Genomic DNA, 20,977 nt, shown 5'->3' with positions numbered 1-20,977 from the left:
CAGTAGATGAACCAGTGCAGCAGCAGCCAGCACAGCGTTTACAGTCGACATGAACTGGGTTTGAGTCCAGGACCCCAGACCCCCTGGGCTTTTTTTAAATAATTTTTACAAGCATCTGTGTCCTCCCCTGTGACACAGGGACAGTAATTCCCACACAGCAGGGTGGTCCTGGGACTCAGAGGTTATGCAGCAGGAACTCATGACTTTCTTTTTGTTCTTAGCAGCTCCAGTGGAGGGGTTCTGAGCATAAGTCCAACCACCCCAGCCGAGGGGACAGAATTCACAATGGTGAACGGAAGTAACTGGAATAATCCTCAACCTGTCAACTTTTGGACCTCGATCCTGGGCTTGCCAACCCTCATCATTGCCCAAATTGGGCTGGTGGGAAATGCAGTTGTGTTCTGGCTTCTGGGCTTCCACATGCACAGGAACGCCCTCTCAGTCTACATCCTCAACCTGGCGGGAGCCGACTTCCTTTTTCTCTGTTTTCATGTTATAGTTTCTCTGAACAAACTCAACCTCACTTTCCTTTCCTTTCTCGCCTTCATCCTCAACTACTTACCCATTGTAATGACCTGTTCCTACCTTACAGGCCTGAGCGTGTTGAGCGCCATTAGTGCTGAGCGCTGCCTGTCCATCCTGTATCCCATCTGGTACCGCTGCCACCGTCCGAGACACACGTCAGCTGTCATATGTGCCCTACTCTGGGCCCTGTCCCTGCTGCTGAGCATCCTGAAGGAGATCCACTGTAAATTCCTATCTACAGATTTAATCTATTGGTGTCAGACATTTTATTTTATCACAGCCTTGTGGCTGATTTTTTTATTTATAGTTCTCTCTATATCTAGTCTCACCCTGCTCGTCAGAATCCTCTGTGGCTCTCGGAGGGTGCCACTGACCAGGCTGTATGTAACTATTGGGCTCATAGTTCTAGTCTTCCTCTTTTGTGGCCTGCCTATAGGCATCCTAAGGTTTCTGTCATTGTGGATTCATAATAATGATGTGATTCTGCATTTTTCTGAGGGGACTGCTTTATTTCTGTCCTGTATTAACAGCAGTGCCAAACCCATCATTTACATATTTGTTGGCTCCTGTAGGCGGGGACAAAACCTTTGGCGGCAGCAACCATCGCTCAAGTTGGTTCTGGGGAAGGCCTTCCAGGACACACCTGAGGTTAAGAAAAGTGGAGGAAGCCTTCCTCAGGAAACAACAGAGAGTCCAGTTGTCCCTTAATGTAGTGATTCTGCAAGTTCAAGTAAAGTATTGTTTCAAAGAAGTATTAACTCTGGAAGATAAATAGATGATTGTATTAGGTGAAAACTTTACATTGATATAGATATATGTAGAGAGAGATATAGAAATAGAGATGCCATTTATTGATGTGTTATCTGTGGCTGCTTTCACATGACAACAGCAGAGATAAATACATTGTAACAGAAATCAAGTGGCTGCAAAAACTAAAATGCTCATTAATTTATTCTTGTTAGTATGTGTATGAAATTATCACAATCATAAGTTCTATTTAGTGTAGGGCTTCTGTGTTTGGGATTGGGGTCTCTAATAATTGATTAGCATGCCATAAGCATGATTGTGGCATGCTTGGTGGCTAGGAAGTTTCTGTGCATAGGCACAGAATGCCTGGGTGCTAGGAAATGTCTGTGCAAAGGTACAGAATGCCTGGCTGGTGGGAAACTTCTGTGTAAAAGACATGGGATGCCTGACCACTCTAGCAATGTTTTTCTTGAGGAAGCTCTGTGTTGAGATTTTTATCAGTTTTGACTTTGATCTTAGCACATAACTCCTGGGAATAAAGGAACTTGCTTGCTAGATAACTACAAAGCTTCACCAAGCTTTGGTGCTCCTGGATCTGCCTGTTTAACAGTAACTTTAGACAATGGATTTTCTTAAGAGCAGCACAAAGCTCCTGACATTGTGTATTGAAACTGAAGTGAAACTGCAGACTAAGTAACCTTACTAATACTCTAAACAATAATGTAGCTATGGTACAAATGACCTAATGTAACCTACTGGTATAAATAAACATGGTTGCTTGGACAAGCAGCCACTTTCCTGCCTCTGCTCCTTGTCTCTGAGTCTCCCCTTATTATTATTCCTTACAACTGGTGACCAACACTGGGGCATGAGAAGAGTTCTCTCCCCAAACGGCCTCCCAGTCCACAGAGAGTTTGAGACAACAAAATCTGCTCTAATAGAGACCTTTCTGGATATTGACAGGTAACCGAGAGAGTAGATTACTTATGCCTGAAAAAGGCTTTTCATGCATGTCTTTCATCCGCTGGCACAGATCCCTAATCAGTCAGCTATGGGTAATTCTCTGATGTCTCAACAACATCATTGAGCCAAGCTTTATCTCCTACTTAGCAAGGCTAGACATACCACAATAATGCTGATCTTGCTGCCTTGCTGACAGAGATAAGCTCTTGCTGTCTTTTTTATCCAAAAAGTGCATTACCAAATTTAAAAGATTTGGAAAAGATAGGTGAAATGTTTCATGAGGAGCCACAATCTTCTATTCCTGTGCTTCAAGCCTGGTTTCTTTGTCATAACACTATGGATAAGACTTCTGTTTCTCAACCTGCCTGCTCTTTTCCCTCTGTGCCCGGACATGTGGCCTCTTTAAATCAGTGCAGCTCCAACAGCAACATGCTGTCCCTAGCTCTTCTGGAGCCTCTCCAGTACACTCTTTTAACTAATTCACTGCCAGTGCCACTGTGGCTGGCTATTGGCAACCACCCTGCCCCCAGCTAGAGTCGACTTAATTGAGTGTTTGGGACAAACTGTTGAGGAAGGGTAGTCTCATATGTTAGCTGTAAATTCTACTAACCAACCAAAATATGAAAAGTTACCTTTTGCTGTATTGTAAAAAATTACAACCTACCAACCCAGGGCAAAAGGAGGGGGAATCCATTTTTCCAACCTCCACCCAAAAATCCTCTATTGTTCAACTGATTGTAATTCCCTATGTTTCAGCTCAACAAACTTTAAATGAAAGGGAAAATACAAAGTTTAACTCTACTGTTATTGAAACATGTTTATCAATTACTAAAAGTAAACCTAAACTAACTCTTTGTTTAAATGAAAAGTCATTTACAGAGTTATCAGACACAAATACTAATGTCATAGTAATAAATACTTTTATGGTATGGCTTTATGTATGACGTTCAGAGGCCACCCTGGTCTGGGGCAAAAAAATTTTTTTTTAATTTTAAAAAAATAATCAAGTGTCCAAAAGCTCCCTGTGGCTATCATGTGCTATCCTTTCCAATCCACAACAAATCATTACTTATATTCAACCATATGTGGAAACTATTACAAGATTTGTAAGATTAAAACAAAAAGAAAAAAAATAACTCAAAAAATGTAAACTGCAACACCATGCTTTAAGAAAATTATTTTATAAAAGAAAAGATAATGGTTATAACAGTTTTACTTATTTGTAGCTTCTGCTGAATCTCTAATTTTCCTAGCCTTATATTTAAAATCGTATAGGTGCTATACGATTTGTTAGGTTTATTAAAAACCAGTTCAGACATAAAAAAGGTTTTTTTGCATCTACTGAGATGAACTATAAACATAATTTATCATATTAAGAGACTTAAAAACAAGAATCATATGATCATCTCAATAGATGCAGAAAGACCATTTGACAAAATACAACACACCTTCATTTCAAAACACTAGAAAAATTAGTGATAGTAGGAACATAACTCAACATCTTAAAAGCTAGATATGCTAAACCCAAGGCCAGCATTATTCTAAATGAAAAAAATTGAAAGCATTCTCTCTAAAAACTGGAATAAAACAATAATGTCCTCTTTCACCACTTCTATTCAACATCATACTTGAAAATCTAGCTAGATCAATTAGGGAAAAGAAAGAAATTAAAGGGATACAAATAGATAAAGAAGAACTTAAAGTTTCATTATTTGCTGATGCCATGATTCTGAATCTAGAAAATCCAAAACAAATTCACAAGAAAACTTCTGGAACTAATAATAAATTCAGCAAAGTAGCAGGATATAAAATCAACACCCAAAAATCAAGCACATTCCTATACATCAGTGATGAATTCACTGACAGAGAAATTAGGAAAACTACCCCATTCACAATAGCTTCAAAAAATAAAATACCTGGAACTCAATTTAACAAAAGAGGTAAAAGACCTCTACAATGAAAACAAAGAACATTAAAGAAAGAAATTGAAGAAAACCCCAGAAGATGGAAAGATCTCTCAGCTCCTGGATAGAGAGAATTAATATTATAAAAATGGCCATACTACCAAAAGTATTATACAGATTTAGTGCAATTCCTATTAAAATCCCAATGACATTCTTCATATAAATAGAAAAAGCAAACATAAAATTTATTGGAAAAAATAAGAGACCCAGAAAACCTAAAACAATCCTTAGCAAAAAAAGTGAAGCAGGAGGCATCACAATACCAGACCTTAAACTACATTACAGAGCTATAGTAATAAAAACAGCATGATATTGGCACCAAAATAGACTTGTAGACCAATGGTATAGAATAGAGGACACAGAAAAAAACCCACATCAATAGTTATGTCATACTAGACAAGGTGCCAAAAACATTCACTGGAAAAAAAGATAGCCTATTCAACAAATGGTGCTGGAAAAACTGGAAATCCATATGTAGCAAAATGAAATTAAACCTTGAACTCTCACCCTGCACAACTCAAAGTGTATCAAAGATTTAAAAACTAGAACAGAAACCCTGTGCCTAATAGAAAAAAAAATAGGCCCAATTCTTCACTACATCAGTCTGAAAACTGACCTCCTTAACAAGACTCCTACAGTGCAAGAAGTAAAATCAAGAATCAATAAATGGGATTAATTCAAATTAAAAAGCTTCTTCTCAGCAAAGGAAACAATCAATAATGTGAGCAAAGAGCCTACAGATTGGGAGAAAATCTTTACCACATGCACCTCTGATAAAGCATTAATCTCTAGGAAAAATAAAGAACTCAAACACATACACACACACACACACACACACACACAAAAGCAAATAATCAATCAATTAATGGGCTAAGGAAGTGAACAGACACTTCATAGAAGAAGAAATACAATCAATCAACAACTATATGAAAAAGTGTTCAACATCTCTAGCAATTAAAGAAATGCTAATCAAAACTACTCCAAGATTTCATCTTACTCCTATTAGAATAGCAATCATCAAGAATACAGACAAGAATAAATGTTGGCAAGGATGTGAGGAAAAAGGTACACTCATACATTGCTGATGGGACTGGAAATTGGTACAACCACTATGGAAATTACTATAAAGATTCCTCATAAAACTTGGAATGGAACCACCAATTGTCCCAGCTATCCTACTACTTGAATTATACCCAAGGACTTAAAATTAGCATAGGACAGTAATGCAGCCACATCAGTGCAGCTCAATTCACAATACCTAAACTATAGAACAAACCTAGGTGTTCTTTAATAGATGAGTGGATAAAGATAATGTGGTATATATGCTCAATGGAATATTACTCAGCTTTAAAGAAGAGTAAAATTATGGCATTTCCCAGTAAATGAATGGAGTAGGAGAATATCATGCTAAGTGAAATAAGCCAATCCCAAAAACCAAAGGCCAAATGATTTCTCTAATATTCAGATGCTAATTCACAATAAGGTGATGGGGAGGTGGGGGACTAGAGAAGAATAGCATTACCTTAGATTAGATAGAGGGAAGTGATGGTAGGGAAGAGGAGGGGATGTGAGGATAGAAAAGATAGTAGAATGAAACAGACATTATTACATTAGGTATATATGTGACCGCATGACCAATATGATTCTACAACATGTCCATTCAGAAGTTCTATTAAATACAACAAATCAGTAAAATATAAATATGTGTATATTTTACTGATATATATATATATATATATATATATATATATATATATATATATATATATATATATATATATAACAAAACTTAAGTTCTTTGAAGAGAACAACAAAATAAATGCACCTCTAGTAAGGCTAGGGAATAAAAGATATGATGCAAATTACTAATAACAGAAATGATCACGAGTTCAGAGCCAGCCTCAGAAAAACTGAGGTGCAAAGAAACTCAGGGAAACCCTGTCTCTAAATAAAATACAGAATAGGGCTGGGAATGTGGCTCAGGGGTCAAATGCCCCTGAGTTTAATCACCATTAGCCCCCCCCCAAAGAAAAAAAAGAAAATTGATATCACTACAGATCACGCTGTCATGGAAAGGCTTGTAAGCTAATATTAGGAACAATTCTATGCCCCCAATGTTAATAATGTGGATGATATGTACTGAGTTTTTAATAATACATCTACCAAAACTCACATAGTAAGATATAACTGAATACATCTGTATCTATTGAAGAAATTGACCCAACAATTATGAACCACCCTAAGCAAAAAAGGTTTAGTGTCAGATGGTTTTACTGATGAATTATAGAAAAGATGGAAAGAAGAAAAGACACAATACAGTGTCTTCCAGAAAAATAGAATCAGGGGGAACATTTTTCATCTCATTCTATGAGGCCAAAATTACCCTAATATCAGAACTAGACAAGAACTTTAGTAGGAAGATCATATAGTTCCTCACATTAAGGATGATATTAGCTATCTTATTGGTCATATTTTCCTTCTTACATTTTATGATGTTTGTGAAACATTTCTGAAAGGGATGAATATCTAAATTGAAAAATGACCCTGTAAACTCAACAAGAAAATAACCAGCAAAATTACAAAATAAAGGAAATTCTTAATTCTTGCCAAAGAAGATATATAGATGGAAAATCTGCATAAGAAAAATATGATATGTACTATAATATGTGTTTGAGAATTATGTATTAAAAAATTATATCCTACTACATATGTTTTAGAATGACTAAAATCTAATCACAGGCAACATTAAGTTCTGAAGAGAATGTGGAGCAACAGGAATTCTTACACATTGATGGGAATACAAAATGGCACAATATTTTAGAAGACAGTCTTCAAGTTTCTAAAACTACCAAATATTGACTTATCCTAAGACCCAGCAGTCATGTTTTTAGTTATTTACACAAGTGAGTGGCAAACTTAGGTTCACACAAAAGTCTGCACATATATTTATACCATCTTTCATCATCATTTTAAAGACTTGGAAGCAACCAAGATATTCTGATTATCAAAATGTGAACCTCCCAAAAAATAAAGTCTTTTTCATCAATTAAAAAAAATGAGCTATCAGTCTATAAAAAACATGAAAGAACCTTAAATGTATATTGCTAAGTGTAAGAAGTTAGTCTGAAAAGAGCCACACACTCTGTGATTACAACTAAGTAGAATTCTAAGGATGGTAAAACTATGTAATAAAAAGCTCAGTGATATCCTGAGGATCTGGGGAAAGAGAGGGAAGTTGTTGAAGCACAAGACATTTTTAGGGCATTAAAATACTCCATATGGCACTTAAATAGTAAATATATATAATTCTGCTTTTATCTAAGTGTATTGAACAGTATAATGCAAGGAATGAACCCTAGTGGTAACTATGGCCTTCAGTTTATAATAAAGTATCAGATAGGTTTATCAATTTTAATAAGTACACCACACCATGAAAAAAATCAATAGCAATAAAAACTGTATAGGGGTAAAGCTGAGAAGAGCTGATATATGGAAACCCTCCATACTTTCTGTGCTATCATTCTGTAAACCTAAAAAGTGCTCTCAAAATCATAAAAAATTAGTAAACTATCAAATGGATACATATTTGTAATACACAACTTCCAAAGGACTTATAGTCAGCATCTGGTATAAATCCCTAAAAATTAACAGGGAAAAGTGGAAATAATAAAAAATGTAAGCTTAAAACAATTATGAGTAGCCACTGAGTGAATAAAATGATGTTCAATTTCATAAATTATTAGGGAAATGCAAATTAAAACAATAAAATGCTACTTTAAACTCACTATAATGACCAGAATTCAAAGGACTGACATGACAATACCATGTTCATCAGGTGCATGTGCAGCAAGTGGATTCCCATACTCTGCTGATGAGAATGTGAAATAGTAGAGTGACTTGAAAAGCAGTTGAACAGTTTCTTATTTAGACTTATTTTATGATCCAGCAATTTTGCTCTATGTTTTTTAATCCAAGAAAATGAGATCATATGTCCACAAAAATCCTTGAATAAGAACAACTAATAATAAAAAAAAACAAAAACACAAACAGTCTGAAGATTATCCACCATTTGGGATTCTCCACCCCACAGAGAACTTATATAACAGTGGGGAGTCACATCATAGAAAATGTTCATGCAAAGAATCATAATAAGTATCTGGCCAAATTAGCAAACCAAGACCAAGACACAGGACCTTGTCCTCGCCAGCCAACTGTGGCCCTGTCAACATGCAGCCCCAGCACAGCTCCTCTCAGTACATCAGACATCCACAACAAAGCAGCTTTCCAAGACAGGCTGAGGGCACCCTGAGAGGACGGGGTCCAGAAACCTCACCCACCAGCATCACCCTATGAAAGCAGGCAAGGACAATGACCTTGAGCATGAGGGAGCTGTCCTCTCTGCTGAGGGACTAAGAGACGTAGACCGAAGTTCAGCTTCCATCGCAAGCCCAAAGACATGCTGTCCTGGGAATACATGCATGAAATTGTGCTGTTTTTGTTTTCTTAGACATAAAAGTGAATCTCTAACATTTGCTTAAAAGAAAAAAAAATGCCTTCATCATGGTCAGTAAAGTTGCATAGCGGGGGAGGGTGCAGAGGGCAGAGAAAAGAAGCCAAGTTGCAGGGCCCCAAGCGGAGAGAGGCGGGCGCATTGGAGGGAACACAGGGGCCAATGAAGCAGCACCGTCACCCGGAGCTCCTTAAAGAAAAAAAAAAAAAAAAAGAATGCACAGAGCAGCTTTACTTCTAACACTGGAAAACTGAAGACAACCCAGAGCAATTAATATGAAAATGGTTAAACAGTGTTACTTCTGAACTCAGTTTTATATTGCTGATATAAGGAATGAAATGAAAAAATCAACCCCAAAAATGTAATAATGAGTGAAGGAAGCTAGGAATAGAAAATGTCCACAGTATAATTCTAAACAAATAAAGTCAAATATGGGCAAAACTGATATTTGGTGATAAAAATAGGAATAATGGCGGCCTCAGATAATCGGCATGTGGTAACAAAGCAACTTTCAGAGGTGTTGAGAGCCACAGCCGAAGGGGCCCCAGCAAACTTCCAGCTGCCAGCAAACTTCCAGCTGCCGGCTGATGATTGGCTCACAGCGGCCCCAGCAACATCTAGCTGATTGGCTCCTCGGCCCCAGCAACATCTAGCTGATTGGCTCCTCTGCAGTGATGCTCATTGGACTGTTTCCCTGCCCTTTCAGACCACGGAGCTGCTCATTGGGGGACTTTTTTGGCTCCGCCCACGTGACCCAGCCAATCGGCCTCAAGAGCAGGAGGATTGTGGGAGGTGGAGAGAAGCTTGTGTGGGAGAGAGAGGCTTGTGGAAAGCCGGTGGTGGCAGTTGAGGCTCTGAGGGTTTTTCCTGAGAGGCTGTTTTGTTTGGCGTGTGTGGTTCTAAAAATAAAGTTAGTTTCTTTTGACAAGTGGCTCCTGATTGTGCCCAGCCAGACTGCGGCATTTGGTGGCTCGCACGGGGAGCGACTGAGGGTAAGTGAAACTGCTCGCCCCTGAGGGCAGGGCGAGAGGATGGGTAGCCATTTTAAGATTCTTCTTTTGTTATTTTGTTTCACTTTTGTTTTAAGTTGCCTGTCCCTGGAGATGTGTAAGATGGAAGAAAAACTGCTCACATCTGAGGAACAGATAGGGAGAAAGGACGGATGGACATTTCAGGAGGCTATTATAATGATTTTGTGTTGTTTCAATTTTGTTTCACTCTGTTTCAGTTTTGTTAGGCGTCATCTTGTTGGGTTGTATTATACTAGAAATACGGGATCAGAAATTAGTAAAAAACAAACTGAAAGAGTGTTAAGTAAATTGTTAGAGGAAGGAGGCATCTCAGTAAAATCAAAAACAATCAGGGCATACGTTGATACAATACAAAAATGTAGCCCATGGCTTTTTAAGGAGGAGTTGTTAAATATATCACAATGGAACCATCATGGTGAAGATTTAAAAAGAATAGAAAAGAAAAGCCCAGGGACTCTGCCAGTTGGCACATTGCCATTGTGGACGTTCATATCTTGTTTGCTTAGTCCAAAGCCTTCAGTTCAGACAATGGTAGAGGAAGGAGAAGACATATTGATTCAAGTAAAAGAGAAGGTCTCTCAAGTTAGTCAGACAGAGGAAAAGATTCAAGTAAAAGAGAAGGCCTCTCAAGCTAGTCAGACAGAGAAAGAAAGTGTAAAACAGAAAAAGCCATCAGGGGGAAAGTTACAACAGGAGACTGCTACTAACACCTTTCTATCACCAGAGGACGTAAGTGTCCAACTAACAAGGCCACCTCCATATGCTGGCAGGTCCCCAACCCCCGCAGTTGATAGTTGGGATCCTGAGACAAGATCTCAAATATTAACATGCCCTGTATTTGAGGCAGGAGGGCAGCGATTTTACCAAGTTTTAAATTTCAAAACAGTGAAGCAGCTAAAAGAGGCTGTAACAACCTATGGTCCTCAAGCACCCTTCACTGTAAGCATGGTCGAATCCATTAACAACTTGAACATGACGCCAGCAGATTGGGCTAATATGTGTAAAGCTGTGCTAAATGGAGGACAATACCTGTTATGGAAGGTTGCCAATGAGGAATTTTGCAAGGAGACGGCTAGGAGAAATGCAGGAGCTGGTTATCCTCAGAGAAATCTAGATATGTTGTTAGGAAAGGGACCTTATGAGGATCAGCAGCAACAAATTGCATATGATCCTGGCGTATACGCACAAATTGCTGCAGATGCAATTAAGGCATGGAAGACTTTACAAGGACATGGAGGTTTACAAGGTCAATTATCTAAGGTAATACAAGCAGCTAATGAACCTTATGCTGAATCTGTAGATAGGCTTATTCAAACAGCTACCAGAGTTTTTGGGAATACAGAACAAACAATGCCATTACTAAAACACCTGGCTTATGAGCAAGCGAATCGTTGGTGCAGAGATATCATTAGACCATGGAAACATGAAGATTTAAACACATATATTAAATTATGTAGAGACATTAATGAACAAGAGCAAGTCGTGGCAGCTGCAGTAAAACAGGCTTTAGATGCCAGAGACATTAATGAACAAGGGCAAATTGTGGCAGCTGCAGTAAAACAGGCTTTAGATGCCAGGCCAAGAACATGCTACAATTGTGAACAAACAGGACATTTTAAAAGGAATTGCCCCATTGGAGGAGGGTTTAACAAAACTAGGTATCAAAGGAGTAGAATACCAGGTATTTGCCCACGATGCCGTAGAGGGAGACATTGGGCTAATGAATGCCATTCTCAAACCACCATAGAGGGTACTCCATTATCAAAAAACGAACAAGGACCAGGTGTTTATCCACGATATCGTGGAGAAAGGCATCGGGCTCCATTGCCAAAAAATGGACAGGGGGGCCCAATGCTCCGGGGCCCAAAACCACAAATATACGGAGCACTGGAGGAACCCAGCAACACCATCAGGGTAGTGCCCAGGACACATTGTCCATCAGATCCCTCATCAGACAAACCAGAGGGAGCGCAGGGTTGGACATCTGCGCCTCCACCAGAGCAGTACTAACTCCAGAGATGGGAGTTCAAATCATTCCCACAGGGGTGAAAGGACCTCTTCCCAAAGGAACAGTAGGCTTATTATTGGAACGCAGCTCTTCTACTCTAAAAGGACTTATGATAAGTCCTGGGGTAATTGATCCCGATTATGAAGGTGAAATAAAAATTATAGCCAGTTCTCCAAAGGGTATATCAGTAATTTCACCAGGAGATAGAATAGCACAGTTACTAATAATACCCAGCCTACATGATAAATTTTCCAGTCATACTGTAGAAAGAGGTTCCAAGGGATTAGACTCCACAGGTGTAGACTGGGCTATGCTTTCTTTAAATTTAGATTCTCGCCCCATGCTAAAACTAAATATTCAAGGACATGAATTTAATGGGCTACTGGATACAGGTGCAGACCTTAGCATCATCTCTCGTCAAGAATGGCCAAAACACTGGCCATTACAACAAGCCACTCAAATGCTTCGAGGCCTAGGAGTGGCAACTAATCCCCATAGAAGTGCAATGGTATTAGATTGGAAGGATCCTGAAGGATGTGAAGGAACTATACAGCCATATGTATTGGATCATCTTCCTGTAAATTTATGGGGACGAGATGTCCTAGATCAATTAGGTTTGACATTAACAAATAACATCAACCAAAATGCACCCACTATTATGACTAGACAAGGTTTTAGGAAAGGAAAAAGATTAGAAAAACAAGAACAAGGTATAGCAGCACCAATACAAATAGATCAAGGAACAGACAGGCATGGGTTGGATTTTCAGAAAGGGCCACTGAGACAATAAAAATTACTTGGAAATCAGAAAGACCAGTATGGGTTCCTCAGTGGCCCCTGACTAAAGAAAAGATACAAGCAGCCCATGACCTGGTCAAACAACAATTAGCGGAAGGACATATACAACCTTCTGTATCTCCCCATAATACTCCCATTTTTGTCATCAAAAAGAAATCTGGTAAATGGAGATTATTGCAAGATTTAAGAGCCATTAATAATGAGATGGTTATTATGGGACCTGCTCAATCAGGGATTCCTCAGTTGTCTGCTTTGCCAAAAACCTGGTATGTTTTAGTTATAGATATTAAAGATTGTTTTTTTTCAATTCCAATTCATCCTGAGGATAGTCCACGTTTTGCATTTACTATCCCTGCACTGAATCATGAAGGTCCTGATCAGAGATATGAATGGAAAGTACTCCATCAAGGGATGGCTAACAGCCCAACTATGTGTCAAATTTATGTTAACAAAGCAATCCAGCCACTTAGAAATCAAAATCCTGAACTACAAATATTTCACTATATGGATGATGTATTATTAGCACACAAAGATAAAAACACATTGCTAGAATGTTATGCCACACTTACAAACTTATTAAAAAATTATAATCTAGAGATAGCAATAGATAAAGTACAATTAAATTTTCCAATTAATTATTTAGGAGTTCTATTATCCTCAACCATGGTCCGTCCACCAAAAATTCAAATATGAGTAGATCAACTCAAATCACTTAATGACTTTCAAAAGTTATTAGGAGACATAAATTGGATAAGGCCTTATTTAGGTATACCAACAGGAGAGTTGGGACCTTTATTTGATATCCTAAAAGGTCCATCAGATCCAAATTCACCCCGAATGTTAACGCCTGAAGCAAGAAAGGCATTAAAAATCATTGAAACATATACGGAAAATATGCATTTGGATAGAATTGATATAAGTTTGCCTTTATTATTTATTGTACTACCAACAAAAAATATTCCTACAGGAGTATTTTGGCAAGAAGGTCCATTATTATGGATACATTTATCTTATTCTCCTAACACTATTCTTACTAGGTATCCTGAGGCTGTAGGACAATTAATACTCAAAGGAATAAAAGCAGCAAAGGGAGTGTTTGGAATTTCTCCCAATAAAATTATTACTCCATATAATATGAATCAAATTGATGAGTTAGCTAATGAGTTAAATACTTGGGCAATAATCATGTGCAAATCTAATGTTTCATTTGATAACCACTTACCATCTAATCCTTTATTGTCTTTTTGGTCATTGCATCCTGTAATTTTTCCAAAAACGACAAGAAAAACACCTATCATGAATGCTCCAAATATATTCACTGATGGGTCAAATAATGGTACAGCAGCAGTAGTTACCCCTGATCAAACTTTTACATTTTTAGTACCCAAACAATCAGCTCAAAAGGTAGAGCTTAATGCAGTTTTACAAGCTTTTGTGATGTTTAAAGATTCTGTATTTAATTTATTTTCTGATAGTCAGTATGTAGTTAATGCTATAGTATCTCTTGAAGATGCTGGTAGGATTTCCCCTTCTTCTACTGTTTTCTCTTTGCTTTCCACTATACAAAGTCTAATCTGGGACAGAAAAGATCCATTCTTTATAGGACATATCAGGGCACATACAGGATTGCCTGGAGCCCTTAGTTTGGGCAATGATTTAGCAGATAAAACTACCCATGACATACATATTTTCTCTACACTAGAAGAAGCTATAAATTTTCATAAAAAGTTCCATGTCAATGCTAATACTTTACAAAAGCATTTTAAAATAACTAAGGAACAAGCTAGACAAATAATAAAACAATGTCAAAATTGTGTGACCTTTTTACCACAAGTTAATCTTGGAGTCAATCCTAGAGGATTGATACCTAACCATATTTGGCAGATGGACGTCACACACTTGCCAGAATTTGGAAAATTAAAATATTTGCATGTTACAGTTGATACTTCTTCCAGATTTTTGATGGGCTCCCTTCATGCCGGAGAAAAAACTAAAGATGTTATAGCTCATTGCTTACAAAATTTTGCCACTGTGGGTGTTCCAAAACAGTTAAAAACAGATAATGCCCCTGGTTATACTTCTACCTCTTTTAAACAATTTTGCTCAACATTTGGCATTACTCATATAACAGGAATCCCATACAATCCACAGGGACAAGGCATAGTTGAAAGAGCTCATCAAACTATTAAAATGTACTTATTAAAGCAAAAAGAAGGATTTGGGAAGGGGTATATATTCCCCAAAGATAAACTTAAAATAACCCTTTTTACTCTAAACTTTTTAAATTTGGATTCATCAGGACTTAGTGCTGCGGAAAGGCATATGTGTCCAAAAAATGTACATAATAAGCCCAAGGTACTTTGGAAGGATATTCTAACAGGACAATGGAAAGGTCCTGACCCAGTAATTGTCTGGAGTCGGGGGTCTGTTTGTGTGTTTCCACAGGGAGAACAGCAGCCGATTTGGATTCCAGAGAGATTAACCAAGGTCCTGACCCAGTGAGTGTCTGGAGTCGGGGGTCTGTTTATGTGTTTCCACAGGGAGAACAGCAGCCGATTTGGATTCCAGAAAGATTAACTAAAGCGATTTCTACAGACCAAAAAGAAGATGATTTGGCTCAAATCCATAACAACTGATATCCAAAACTCCAGTTTGGCTATTCTTACATCTGCAACAGAACCAGGATGCTTTTTTCAATATCTATTTTATTATTGCCCTTTGCCATATCATGAAGTTCTATTTTGTTTTTTGAGCTCATACAGACCTAGGTTAATGTTTTGCTGATCAGTTCTATTTTTTGACTATAGAGTTTTTAAACATTGCAATGGAGATTTCACCTGTAAAAAGTTATAAGGCCTTTACTATAATGTTATGTGTTGTATGTATTATATTATGTGTGCACACTTGTGTTTTGTGTTATATGTTTGAATGTACGTATGTCCATATATCATATATGATGAGCGCTCATGATAAAATGGATCCAAATATTTTTTTTCACGTGATTTATATGGTTTAATTTAAATTGGGTAAACAACTGTTGAGGATTGTTTTAATATGCAAACAAAAAAGAAGTTTAACAGATCTGTTTGTTTAGTTTCACCTTTCCTTTTCATTATATTTAATAATTCTCTTAAAGACAATGTAAATTGTTAAGAAAATTGTTTTCTTTTAGTGCCTTCTGTAATGTTACATAATTTTTTCTTTAGCCATTATTGCCAGAATTCCTATCTTCATCCCAGTGCTGGTGAAGTCAAAGATAAAACCAATCTACAGCTTCTACAATAGCCATCACTGAACTGCTTGCAGAACTTGCCTGGACACATTGTGAGCTCACCTGTATGCATTGTGAACTATCTGTTGGTGCAGCGTCTTGTGGTAGTGTTGGGGTATTTTTGCTGATGATGTCACCGGTGGTACAATTTTTCAAAGGAGCCCTCAATTGGCTTAATGTCATGGCATTTTGCATCCTCCTCTACTAGTGATGGTCTAAAATTTGGGGGCCAACAGAGGTGAGGCAAAGAACCTCACCCCCCCACTGGTGCAAAGGCCTATCCACAAGTATAGCTGTATGCTGGACCGGTAGTCAGTGACGGGTATGATCCAATTGCAGTGGTACCAACCTAAGACAGGAGGCTGACGCCTAGAGGTCAGTTCATCCGATGACGGGTAAGGACCATATGTTGAATTGGACTGCCTAACAGACACGGTCCCTAAGCCACATGCTTGTTGTTTAAACAGAGAGGGGGAGATGTTGAGAGCCACAGCTGAAGGGGCCCCAGCAAACTTCCAGCTGCCAGCAAACTTCCAGCTGCCGGCTGATGATTGGCTCACAGCGGCCCCAGCAACATCTAGCTGATTGGCTCCTCGGCCCCAGCAACATCTAGCTGATTGGCTCCTCTGCAGTGATGCTCATTGGACTGTTTCCCTGCCCTTTCAGACCACGGAGCTGCTCATTGGGGGACTTTTTTGGCTCCGCCCACGTGACCCAGCCAATCGGCCTCAAGAGCAGGAGGATTGTGGGAGGTGGAGAGAAGCTTGTGTGGGAGAGAGAGGCTTGTGGAAAGCCGGTGGTGGCAGTTGAGGCTCTGAGGGTTTTTCCTGAGAGGCTGTTTTGTTTGGCGTGTGTGGTTCTAAAAATAAAGTTAGTTTCTTTTGACAAGTGGCTCCTGATTGTGCCCAGCCAGACTGCGGCACAGAGGTATAAAAATGTTTTGTGTCTTGAATGTGTTTCAGGTCACCTGGGTATATTTTTCTACCAAAACACATCAACTATATAATTGTGATATTTACTCATTATTCTATCACAATTTTGCCATCGGAAAAATAACAAAAGAGCATTAAACAAAGAAACTTTAAAAATTAATGTATTATTTTCATAGAACATGGAGAAAATTGTATTTAATTAAAATTAATTAATTAATGAAGTATATATAGGGAGCTTTTTGGAATAAAAGACAAATTTGACATGAACCCTGTCCTCCAAGAATAATTAATCTGGTAAATCCCTTCAAAAGCCCACCATAAGGGATTAGAGAGCTCCTAGAGAGAGAATCTCTTTTTTAAAAATATTTATTTAGTTGTAGATGAACATACAGTATCTTTATTTATTTTTATGTGGTGCTGAGGATCGAACCCAGTGCCTCACACTTTCAAGGCAAGCACTTTACCACTGAGCTATAGCCCTAGCCCCCAGAGAGAGAATTTCTAAAGGCAAAAAGGAAAGGTACCTGGGATGCTGATGCAGGATATGTAAAAAGAAGCCACGGGAAGAGAGTCTACCTCAAAATGTACACATGCAAGGTTGTTAGTTATCTGTTCATAATGCACAACTTCATGTACAAGAAATTTAAAAAATGGTGAAAGCAATACATTTAAGGATGAAGTATTCAGTTCCAGTGAGTAGAGATTTAGCACAGGTTTAAATTTAAAAGTCTTCAGTTTATTTATTTATTCCTTAAGGTACTTACAAAATAAAAACTTATTAGGTTGGGGAGACATTCTAAGCCTGCCAAAATTAAAGAAGAGTGTCCTTTTAAGCCCAGATTGAAATTTAATTCTTTTAGTTTTAAGACATATGCAGATATATATGAAAAGAAATGATTAAAAATGTAACATTCATCTCTTTCAGCTGCAGTGTTCAAAGAAATGCAGAGTTTTCCTGCATTGCTCACAGACTTCTGATCAAAGACAGATTGGTCAATGTGGGAACAGTCTGAACCCCAACATTGTCGAAATTCACATCGATGGGGTAAAGACTCTGAGTAAAGCCATTGCAGAGACATGAAATCACCATTTGTTTAACAATCCTGTCTCAGTCCTCATGAGGATGATTATTATCTAAAACTGTTTAAAGATAAGAGGCCAGGAATGAAATCAGTTAAGAAAATCTCCAAATCTGATTATGAGAGAATTTGGCTGTCAAAGCAAATCTGTCTGATCAAAGCAAAAGCTCATTACTGTCCCACTCTGTTGCCTGCCAGGGTTTCCTGAGGAGGATTTCCACATTGATCCTCTTCTGGAGTGTCCAGCAGAGCCCTCTGCAGAACTAGGAGGTTCTGCTGCCCTTGAAGCCACTGGTTGGTGCAGATGTTCACAGGGCAGGATATGTAGAACTGGAAAATGTGCCAAGACAATGTGTCTATATGAGTCTAAATCCAGAGTAACTGGAATCTTTGGATGCTTGTGGGCAGGCCACAGATGAGAAAGCCTAGCAGTATGAGCACCCTGTACCATAGCCCACTCAGTAGCATTTACTAGAAAATACAGAGGATCCTGACCAGTGGGACCGGGCTGGACCCTGAGAGAATCATAAAGAAACAAACAAAAGAATCACCACATGGCTGTGATGAAATCAAGTGTCTGACAAGAATCATAGTCTGTGGGAGGCCAACCTTATGGGTGACTGAGTTACACTCCCCAGCTGGGGGCTGAGGCGCTCAGTCACAGAAATGGGTGTGTCTTGCTACAGCCCCATGGGTGAAGCTATGCTCACCTGTTCCTTTGTAATATAACCCCTTGCCCTGTTTAGGATAGAATCTTCCATGGAAGTGCCTTGTGTGTGTCCCCTCCTCTTACTTTGCCCTTGGGTGTGGGCTACCCAGGTGTCAGTTAACCTGCTGACAGTGGACATCATAAAGATAGACTCAGCCCCCTGAAACCTGACCCCTTGCCTCATTTGAATAGCTTCTCCTCAATAAAAGAGGTCAGTGTGTGCTCTCGCTCTCTCTTTCTGCAGACCCTTAAGGTCAGAGGAGCCGTCACAGCAACCCCAAAGAAAAAGGTATTTGTGTATCTTGTGTGGTTATTTTGTGCAGCCCAGTTAACCCAGTTTAACTAGAGTGACCCCTGAGCCTTTTAGTCACGAGAACAGAAACCCGGCAATAGTCAAAATGTTCTTACAGAAAGTGACAAGAGTTCTCTAGTGGGATGCTCAGCAGCCGGGACAGGGTCTAGAGCAAGGCACATATGACAGCTGATATGATACCAAATGCACAACAGGACAGATATATCTTGTTTGTTGCTAATGGCATGAAGCATGTTCAGGCCTGTAATGTAAGCAAAGGTCAACACCATGTTGAAGAAGTTGTGCCTGTAGATATGGATAAAATGGAAGGTGATGAGATTTAATAGGGCATTTATAATGTGGCAGTGAAGGAGAAGAAATTCCACTGCAGCCACATTGAGGCTGAAGACAGAGAAGGCATTTCTGCACATGAGGGAGCCTTGGGGACAAAGCACAACCATGCCTTCTGCCAGTCCAACCAAGCAATGGTGAGTTTAGTAGATACAGATAAGGATATCCTTGTCAAAATATGAGAGAATGTCCTCCTCGTTTCTATTCACTATTATGAAATCAGTACCCCAGGATGGAATGGCTGGTTCCATGCTCAGAAACCCTCTACCTATGCTCCTGGCACAAGATGTAAGCACCTGCTGCATGAGATCTCATTCTTAGGACAACATGGCTATGTAGGAAGTACTGTCCCTGTGTAATAGCAGAGGAAACAGTCTGTCAGATATAAGTAATTTATCAAAAATGGAGAATTTTGAAACCTGGATAACATCCAGTACCCTGTGACTCTAAGGCCTGATCTCTACTTCAGCACAGGTTTGTTACTGACCTAGAAAAATTCCACGGTTCCAACAACCTGACACACTATGCAAGGCCATGTCATGATCCCTGGAGGCAGGATGAAGAAATTACCATGTGATCCAATTATACCACTCCTGAGCGTTTCTGAAGGAATCAAGTCAGCATATTACAGAGATGCCCCATGCCCATGGTTATCACAGCACTATTCACCATAGCCAAGAATCAGCCTAGATGCCCTTCAGTGACTAAAAGGATAAAGAAAATGTAGTTATTGGCACAATATAGTATTATTCAGCCAAAAAGAAAAAGAAATCATATCATTGGCAGAAAAAATGGATGGAAATGGAGATAATCTATGACATGGAATGCACACTGTAGGGAAAGCAGATCTAAAATCAATAATTTATACTTCTAAGTAAACTCATAAAAAAGAACAAATTAAATCCAAAAAGCACAAGAAAAAAAAATAATAAAAGATATCAGATATCACTAGATGGAGAACAGAAAATTAGTGGAGGAAAACTAATAAAACCAAAAGTACTTTTTTTGAAAAAATTAACAAAAATTGTGAATTCAGCTGGTATGAACATTGATATGACTGTGTCACTGTAGTATGCTGATTTTAAGTCTTTGGGTATATACCCAGGAGTGGTAAAACTGTGTTAAATGTTGGCTCCATTCCTAGTTTTCTAAGGAAACTCCATTCTGCTTTCCACAATGGTTGCACGAATTTGCAGTCCCACCAGCAATGTATGAGTATACTTTATTCCCCACATCCTCATCAACATTTATTGTTACTTGTATACTTGACAACTGCCATTCTGACTGGAATGAGATGGAATCTCAGTGTAGTTTTAGTTTTTCATTTCTATAATTGCTAGAGATGTTGAACTTTTTTTTCTAAAGAAAATGTGGGATCATTGTACTGTCATGTGTAACTAATTAAAACAAATTAAAAAAAGGAAAATGTGGTATACATACACAATGGAATATTACTCAGCCATGAATAAAAATGAAATTATGTCATTTGCTCATAAAAGGATAGATCTAGAGACTATCATGCTAAATGAAATAAGCCAGTCCCAAAAACCACAAAGGCAAAATGTTCTCTCTGATATGCAGATACTAACACAAAATAAGGGAGGAGCAATCGAAGTTCATTGAATTAGACAAAGGGGAATAAAGGTAAAGGAGGGAGGATAGGATTAGGAAAGAAAGTAGAATGAATTGGACATAACTTTCCTATGTTCAGTAAGAATACATGACCCATGATGCTCCACGTCATGTACAACCACAAGAATGAGATCCTAATTAGGATAAGTTATTCTCTGTGTATGT

At 38.5% G+C, this 20,977-nt stretch overlaps 1 protein-coding gene across 1 annotated transcript; it reads left to right on the top strand.

The window, feature by feature from the left end:
- Positions 1–285: 285 nt before the first annotated feature.
- On the top strand, positions 286–1,233 carry LOC114093831 (mas-related G-protein coupled receptor member X2-like). The gene has a single exon (XM_027936745.3). It carries the CDS (start codon positions 286–288, stop codon positions 1,231–1,233), a length of 948 nt encoding a protein of 315 aa, XP_027792546.3.
- Positions 1,234–20,977: the final 19,744 nt, after the last annotated feature.

The sequence above is a fragment of the Marmota flaviventris genome, chromosome 9 (assembly GCF_047511675.1).
Source record: "Marmota flaviventris isolate mMarFla1 chromosome 9, mMarFla1.hap1, whole genome shotgun sequence".
NCBI classification, from domain to species: Eukaryota; Metazoa; Chordata; class Mammalia; order Rodentia; family Sciuridae; genus Marmota; species Marmota flaviventris.
The sequence above is the reverse complement of the archived record's forward strand: the minus strand, read 5'-3'. Positions and strand labels throughout refer to the sequence as shown.